Source organism: Austrofundulus limnaeus, unplaced genomic scaffold (assembly GCF_001266775.1).
Source record: "Austrofundulus limnaeus strain Quisiro unplaced genomic scaffold, Austrofundulus_limnaeus-1.0 Scaffold382, whole genome shotgun sequence".
NCBI lineage: Eukaryota > Metazoa > Chordata > Actinopteri > Cyprinodontiformes > Rivulidae > Austrofundulus > Austrofundulus limnaeus.
Window position 1 is genome coordinate 100005 of NW_013952784.1, and position 9017 is coordinate 109021.

At 40.8% G+C, this 9017-nt stretch overlaps 1 protein-coding gene across 1 annotated transcript in view; it reads left to right on the forward strand.

Moving 5' to 3' along the window:
- LOC106528460 (RAS guanyl-releasing protein 2) overlaps positions 1-9017 on the forward strand; it is a gene marked incomplete in the record, with an annotated part of 111860 nt that overhangs the window by 50835 nt on the left and 52008 nt on the right. The window contains 1 exon segment of the mRNA XM_014023629.1: positions 6720-6836. Within this exon segment, the coding sequence (XP_013879083.1) occupies positions 6720-6836 (117 nt within the window).

Below are 9017 nucleotides of genomic sequence, written 5' to 3' on the forward strand. Positions count from 1 at the left end.
TCACTCACTCACTCACTCACTCACTCACTCACTCACTCACTCACTCACTCACTCACTCACTCACTCACTCACTCACTCACTCACTCACTCACCGTACGTCCAGCACAGCGGGAGGGGAGGAAGGGAAAAAAAGGCAGAAAGAGCGCGGCGCAGCAGGGTGGCTGCATGTCCGCGATCATCTCATCATCGTGAAATGAAGAAACAGCCCGAACGGACCAAACTTCAGTCAAACAAGACCCAACACTTTTAATCCTGATTTAAACTAGCGATCTTGTGAGCCTGCAGCTGTATGCTTTTATTTTTTTCTGTCAGGTTGTCGGAGCGCTCCACCTCCTCTGTCCAGGGCTGGTGTGGTGTGAGGCAGACAGAGCTCAGCCGAGGGTGCAGTAAAGCGTGCCGTGTCCTGATCCACGGAGCCAACACGAGTCAGTCCCAGACTGAGCTGACTTGATCAAGTCTCTCTCTGCCTCTGGTGAGGAGGGGGGTGAAAAATCTTCCACCTCAGACCGTTCAGAGATGTAACTATCTGCGTCGCTGTGGTCACTCTCATGTTGCATCAATTATGCTAATGCTAGATGTTGCATCAGTTGTGCTAATGCCAGCTGTCAAGTTCTTTCGTCCTGGCCACACCTCCACTCTCTAACCCCCCCTTCCTCACCCACACCCCCTACCATACCCACTTTGATGCATTTTTCAAATTTCGCCTTGGGGTGGAGTTATCTTTTTCATGGGGGTGGGGGGGTACACTTTAAAGAAGTGACTTTTTTTGGCCACTCTTCCATGAAACCCATTTCTTTGCAGCTTCTTCGGACAGATCCTCCCATCCCTACAGAAGAGCTGCTCAGAGATAACCATTAGGGTTATCTTTGGTTTCATGGTTGTTTCTCTTATTAAAGCCATCCATACTTAATGAATTTTGGTAGAGGACCCTTTCTTGGCAGGTTTGCTCTAGTGGCAACATCTTTACACTTCCTTATAACAGATTTGATGGAGTTACATAGGATGTTCAGGGTTTGGGATATTTTTAGAACCCAACCTTGATCTGTGTACTTCTTGACTTTGTATCTAACCCTTTGTGGAGAGTTCCTTGGTCTTCATGCTTGGTGGTAGCCACTTAGAGGTGTTGGATTTGTCTTGATTCTGGGATTATCAGAACAGGTGGATACATACTGAGATCAATTTCATAGTTAGAGTACTCACATCCATCTGTCCGTCCGCCGTACGTTTTCTTCCACTTATCCGGGGTCGGGTCACGGGGGCAGCAGCATAAGCAGAGAGACCCAGACTTCCCTCTCCCCAGACACTTGGACCAGCTCATCCAGGGGAATCCCAAGGTGTTCCCAGGCCAGCCGAGAGACATAGTCCCTCCAGCGTGTCCTGGGTCTTCCTCTGGGCCTCTTCCCAGTGGGATGTGTCCAGAACACCTCACCAGGGAGGCGTCCAGGAGGCATCCTAACCAGATGCCTGAGCCACCTCAGCTGGCTCCTCTCGACGTGGAGGAGCAGCGGCTCTACTCTGAGTCCCTCCATGATGACTGAGCTTCTCACCCTAAGGGAGAGCCCAGACACCCTGCAGAGGAAACTCATTTTGGCTGCTTGTATCCGTGATCTCGTTCTTTTGGTCACCACCCAAAGTTTGTGACCATAGATACCATAGAATACTCCCATATTGCTCTTAAATRAATAACTACACACAGTTCTTAGCAGGAATTAAACACCAGATGTCTTGTGTTTTAATGCAGGAAACATTTCAGCAACATGACAGTTTCGTCTTGATACTGGTTTTGCTGAAAGTGGAAAAATATAATTGATGCTATTTAGTTCAAACAACCCACCTTTTATCAAACCATGCAGATGTGTGCATTTTAAACTTTTGTTGTGCCTGAGGACAGATTCACACAGACACAGCGATTTGTACTTTTAAAGTTCGTTATGCTAAATTTGTACTTTCTGTTCTTGTTTTTGTCAAATCAAGGCCTGAAAACACCACATTACTTTCTCTGCTTGAATTTCTTCATTTCATGTTTCAACTTTTCTTTTTAGCCTGTACCAAAAGTCACCAGCTGCTAACCCCCTCACTCCACCCCACCCCCACCCCCAATTTCTTCTGTGTTGATTGTTCTTAAAGCTGCACTCTGTTACACTTGGCTACGCTTGGTTGAGCTTCTGGTTTCTAAAATTACATAAACCCAGGATCACACCTAACTGTGTTTGTGATTATGATTTGTTTTGGGTGTGAATACTGTATCACAACCAATTAGGATTCTAGATGATGTCTGTGGAGGATTCTCTCACTTGGTACAGTCATGGGAAAAATACAACCTCTGTCAGTTTAAAGGTTTACATATGAGGRCATAATAAATGCAATATACTATTTTGTACTGCTTCTAAAATTATTCAAATGTCACCTCATACAAGTACACAAACACAGAATAGACCTCACTGTGCAAATATTTGTTAAACAAAGATGAAACCAAAATAGAAAATGTGTGTTAAAAACAAAATCCGCCACATGRTTCAACAGAATATAGAAACTTGTTTAGTAGTGTACGGCTAGAAGTTTTCTGTAGGATCCTTTCCATTTCTCACATGAATGCATGGAGCCGAATCATCAGCCCTGTGCTTATCACTTTTATAAGGTCTGTTTTCTGTTTTGTTCTTCTCCTACCATGACATCTGTTCAAAGAACATTTTGTTCCAGTTATTTAATACATTCGATAAGCAGCACCTGACTGATACTAACACTCGTCAATCCTGCAAGAGCAGCAAAAGTGGACTTGGGTTTTCTAGTTTTTTATTTATCTATTTATTTGCACATCTTAGAAATTAAAAACAACATATCTAGATTTCTGCTGCCAACAACTTCTGAATTTTCAGTATTCTCAAAGTTAGCTGTTTTTCTGTTTTTGTACTTTTAGAACCTGGATTACAATTTGATACAATGTTGGTTCAGCATTCACACGTTTTCTAGTTCAGTAGTTTTCTAATTTGTTTTTGTTTGTCTGATTTTTTTTCAGCCATTCATGCATCAAACCATTAGCTCAATAATGGGTGCTTTGTTTTGTTTCTTGTAACTTTTATACTGCTCAGTGTTGAGTTTTATTGTCAAAATTTCCCTATGAAGAACTCTTCAATTCTTGCACAAATATTTTTCTCTGAAAATTCCTTCAGCACATTCACTCTTTTTATGTTTTCTTATGCTGCTTTAATTTTAAGTTACTGCTTTGCTACTTTAAGTTAGCCTTTTGCCATTTTAGGCTTTTGGCTATTGTTCTGCCCTTTTAGCTGCCCTGTCATACTTTTGGGTTTTGGATAATCATTTGCTATTTTAACTAACTTTTAGCTTAYTTTAGCCTTTAGAGATTCTTTTGCTACTTTTTGCTTCTACCTACATTTTTGCAATTTTTAGCTTTTGTTAAATGTTTCACTTTTTTTGGCTTTTAGCTAGTCTTTGCTTTGTTTAGTTATTTTTTTTGATGAAAGTCTTTTTATTAAAAAAAATTTAACAAACCACAAAAAAGAACAGACCCGCAAAAACACAAAACAAGACACACACACTCCCAAAATCCCTCCCATCCCTCCCCTCCTATACCGGATCCACTGAAATAGCAAAAATCGATCTTGTATTCAGCAAATGATACAATGAACAGGTTTGTGTATAATGAAACAATATTTAACCTTTACACAAAATTATCTGCCGAAATTTTTTCTACACAAGATATAAATGGCTGCCAGATGTCAAAGAATTTGTTTACAGATCCCCTAACAGTATATCTAATCTTCTCTAAATGAATGTAAGACATAACTTCTCTTAACCAATGACCATATACTGGAGGATGTGGATCCTTCCATCGAAGAAGAATAAGTCTTCTAGCCAGTAGAGAGCAGAAAGCTAACACCGTCCTCTGATGTTCACTGAGGGAAGCTTCTGCTGGAGCCACCCCAAAGAGAGAAATGAGTGGTGATGGATGAACAGTTCGTCCAAATAGTCCTGAAAAGGTATCAAAGATGCCTTGCCARTATCCATGTAACTTTGGACAGGACCAGAATGTGTGTAAAAGTGTGGCAGGAGATTGTTTACAACGATCACACGTCGGATCCAAGTCCYTTTTGAATTTGCACAATCTTTCCTTAGACCAGTGTAAACGATGTACTACCTTGAATTGAACTATAATATGTTTCACACATATTGAGGACGAATATATATTTTGAATAATTTTTTGCCAAACTGTGTCTGATATGGATTCCTCCAAGTCCATCTCCCACTTGCCCTTCAAAAAATCTAAATTGGAGTCAGAAAATGAGCTGAGCAGAGAATAAACTCTGCTCATAGAGCRTTTTGTTACAGACTTACACATCAGAATCTCATCTATAAGAGAAGTTGGGGGGCGTAGAGGAAAACATCCAGAGTTTGACATTATAAAATGTCTCAGTTGTAAATACCTGAAGAACTGTGACTTATGGATGTCAAATKTCTGTGCTAACTGTTCAAATGAGGCGAACTTATTGTCTATATAAAGATCATTTAGAGAAGTTATTCCCTTTGAACTCCCAAGTATTGAAAACAGAGTCCGTTAGTGAAGGAGCAAACATATGGTTATTTGATACTGGAGCAGACAATAATAAGTTTAGTTTGTTTTTTAAACATGTTTTACTCCTTGTAAATTTTAGCTATTGTTCTGCTTCTTTTAAGTTTAGGGTTAAACACAGTTTCAGCTGCTTCTGTAAAAATTCGGAGTGATTCGGTGCTCATTTTCACACAAAATGCTGTTTCTCTATCTGTTRTTCTTCCCTGATGTGTAAAGCATTAGAACTGACAGAGTGTGCCGTCTTAATCTCATTGCTGTTGTTGTAGTTCTGTGTATTTACATGCATGGACAAACAAAATATAAACCAAAGCTGGTTTTAAATGTATTCAGAGGCAGCACAGAAGGTAGTCCTGAAGTACTTGACATTTCTAAAGCTTCCCTCAGCGTGTGCTGCTTGTGTCCCATAACAGCTTCCTAAGGGATGGGGGTGGGTGGTGGTGGGGGCACATTATAAATACCTTGCGCTTATTTTCTTGACTGTAAACTAGCATTATGATTCCAAAGGCTGCTCTCTGTCACAATAAAAAGCTCAAATCCAATTCATCTCACTTTATGCTCCCTGTGAATGTTTCTTTTAGTCTTTAATAACCAATCCATGTCACCCACCATCCCCACCCGTCACACGTCGTTAGATTTTTGTTTGCCACCCCGCTGGGAGGACCTGACAATGAAGCCAGGCCTCATTGACGGTTGTTTGCTGGTGTGATACAGATAAATCCTGTGCTCTGCAAACGATGGGCTGCTCTGCAGATTGATTCCTGAGGGTGTTTGAGCTGGATCAAATGATCCCCCGTGGCAGCCCTCCCATGCAACAGAGACCCCATTGATTTTCACTGAGATGCCAGCAGGCTGAAGGGCAGCGTGGAACCCTGTAGAGAGCTATTCATTAAGAGTTAGGCTAACTTTAACACAGAAAAGAGAGAACTTTCAATAAAACTTTGGGTTATTTAAATAGAAATATTTGTTCTTGTGCAGATATTTCTCGCTTGTCAAATACGAAGAGGTGAAAATGTCTCTGTGTGCGTGTTCGTTTCTCTGCCTGTTGGCAAAATATCTCATGAACCACATGATGGATTTGAATAAAACTCTCACTGGATGCACATCTACAACCAAATAATTAGAGTCAAGCTATGTCAAGATGTCCACCACAGCTAGGCCATTTTTACAAACATAAAAATGCTATGGCTGTATCCAAATTCAGGACTGGATCCTTAGAAAAACCCAACATAGGTGGGCCGGGTCCTTGGTCGATTACGAAGACCGGAAAAAAGTCTGTGAATTTAGATGGTCTAGCCTTCTGCTTTATTCCCGCCCTTACCCCAGTGTACATCCTGTCACCTAGCTAACGTGACGACACTAAAAAGAAGTAAAAATAGATCGAACTTTGTCAATTGAAATTTCGGAGGACTCAGCTGCTGAATTTGGACACAGCCTACAGTATATCTCAAATAATTTGATAGATACAGAGTTAACATTTGGTGTTGTAGTAACTTGGAGGAGTACACAACACATTCTATTACAGGTTGTTCACAGGGTTTGTTTTGTTTAACAAAGTACAGTGTGAATGCAAACCACACAAGCTGAAAATGTCAACAAATCTTGCAGTTCTGGTCCCCAATTGAATCGAGTCTACTAGACTGTCAGGTGTGAATATGACCTAAGATTGTCCGAACAACAAAATTGGGCCAAAAATCGGCATAATTATATTGCAATGTGAACCCGGCATTAGCGAACACATAAATGACTGTACCCTAGTCAAAAGTACATGTATTGAGCAAAGATTTGGGTTGGTTGTTGCTGGAAGACATCCCTAACAAACTGTAAGAGCTAAACATCATACCTTTTTTTTGCAACTCTGTCTCAGCATATTATAAACTAATCATAGTGTAAAACTCTTGCATGAAAAACAGYGGGTCATATGCATTTCTTTAAAGACCACAAGGCCTTTATTCTACTAAAGTATTAATTTTTAGTCTTTGGAGCATTAACAAACTATTCCTACAACCCAGATTCAATAAAATTGTCCCTTAAACAACAATACTTTGTCTAAAATCTTTTTTGACCATCTTGCTTCAGGCAGAGGTGTACACCTTTCTAAACGCCGTCTGTTTTCTGCCCTTTCTGTTGACAGAAGCTGCTGCAGTTGCAGAATTTCAACACACTGATGGCTGTGGTGGGCGGTCTCAGCAACAGTTCCATCTCTCGTCTCAAAGACACCCAGAGTCACGTCAGCGCAGAGACCAACAAGGTGCAGTAGCTGCTCCCGCACCCTCAGCCATCTCTCATCTATTTTTAGGATCTACAGTCAGACGCCGCTACACAAATCCAATGTTCGCTGCGTGTCGATACACTAAGCTAACATGTGATATTGAATCTTAGTTTGGTGGCCCTCCTCTCCTCTGTGAGAGCTGATGATATGCTTATCTTTGCCCATTACTCCTACACAGTGTCTTTTTAAAACTAGGAATCTGACTAGAAACTTGAATGTAACAGTTGGGGGCAGTTCGAATCTCCTCAGTTATGTAAGTCCATCTGGAGCAGAGTTTGACTGAACATTGTAGAATTATCATTATTTTTTCACAAATTTCCCTACATATATCTTTAATTGTTTTCCTCTTTAAAGTTTTTATTAAACAATTTGTGCAAACAAACTTACTTTGTACTTTCTACAAGTTTTTACCATATATACTGTAAATCCAAGCATTCTGTACAGGGCTCTAGACTAACTTTTTGCACTGGTTGCACCGGTGCGCCTAACATTTTTTCTTAGGCGCACCAGCACAAAAGTTAGGTGCACCCAAATTTTCAACCACGTCGCATTTAACATCAGAGTTTTACAGGTTAGTTTTTTAATCACTGTTCATTAAGGCAACATTAACTCAAAAATAATTAGTTAACAATCTAGTAAACATGAAGTTCTTTATTTGAACCAGAATTGTAGACATTTAACTTACTGAAAAGTATTTAAAGTGATTCTATAAAATTCTAAGTGCAAATGTTTAAGGGCTGAACGTCATAAACATCTTGAGTTCGGTTTTGTCGAAATGTAGAGTTGAGTGTCGTCGGCATAAGAGTGGAAATGAACACCAAATTTACGGAAGATGTGGCCAAGTGGGAGCAGATAGATTATGAAAAGTAGAGGCCYGAGTACAGAACCTTGGGGAACACCRSTGGARATGGGTGAAGACTGGGAATGGAAGGACTTGAGCTGTATGAACTGAGTGCAGTCAGAAAGATATGATTTAAACCAGTCCAGTGGGGTGTCTGAGATGCCGATAGAGGTTAGTCTGTCRATGAGGATAGGATGAGAGATGGTGTCAAAGGCAGAGCTCAGATCGAGGAGGATGAGTATTGACAGAAGTCCTGAGTGAGCAGCAAGGAAAAGATCATTWGTAATTTTAATAAGAGCAGTTTCGTTGCTGTGATGTGGTCGAAAACCTGATTGGAACTGTTCATAGAGGTTATTGTTTGAGAGGTGTGAGTGAAGATGATTAGTGACGACCTTTTCAAAGATTTTGGAGATGAAAGGCAGATTCGAAATGGGACGGAGGTTATTGAAGTTAGTCGGATCTAGACCTGTTTTCTTTATGATGGGGGTGATGGCAGCCGATTTAAAAGCTGTGGGAACAGTACCAGTCATCAGAGAGGAGTGGATGACATTAGTGGTGACAGGAAGCAGAGAGGGTAGACAGGATTTAACCAAAGCTGTGGGGATGGGATCTAGCTGGGAGGAGGAGGATTTGGACTTCCTAATGATGGCAGAGACATCAGCAGCAGAGGGGAGAGTGAAGACAGAGAGGGGGATGGAGGGGGGGTGGGAGTTCTATAAAGATGTTGGGGGCAGAGTTTGGCCCAAGGTGTTGGTGTATGGAGCGGATTTTTTCATTGGAGAATGAAATGAGGGAGTTRMAGCAGTCAGTTGAAAGCATGTGAGGGGGGTAGAAAGTTCGGAGATGAAACTGTGCGGTTAAGGAGAGAGAAAAGAGTCTGTGTGTTGCCTACATTGGAACTGATGATGTCAGTGAAGTAGTTAGATTTGGCCTGAGCAATACTTTCTTTGTACTGTAAGGTGTGGTTCTATGTACATCTCTTTGTGAACTGTAAGACCTGATTTCTTGTAGAGTCGCTCTAGTCTGCRACCTTGTGTTTTCATGGAGCGAAGTTCTGAGGTGAACCATGGAGCAGAAGTGGAGAAGGAGACAGAACGGGTTTTAAGAGGAGCAAGAGAGTCGAGGATGTTGGTGAGACCATTGTTGTAGGTGGAGACTAGGTCATCTAGGTTAGTTGAGTTAAAGGTGGAGAAATGAACAGAGAATAAGGATTAATAACTGAAATATTACTGATATTTATCAAAATGTTGTGCAGATTTTTAAAAAATAATAGCACATAAAAGTCTGCAATTTCATTAGCATTAGTTGAATCTTATTAT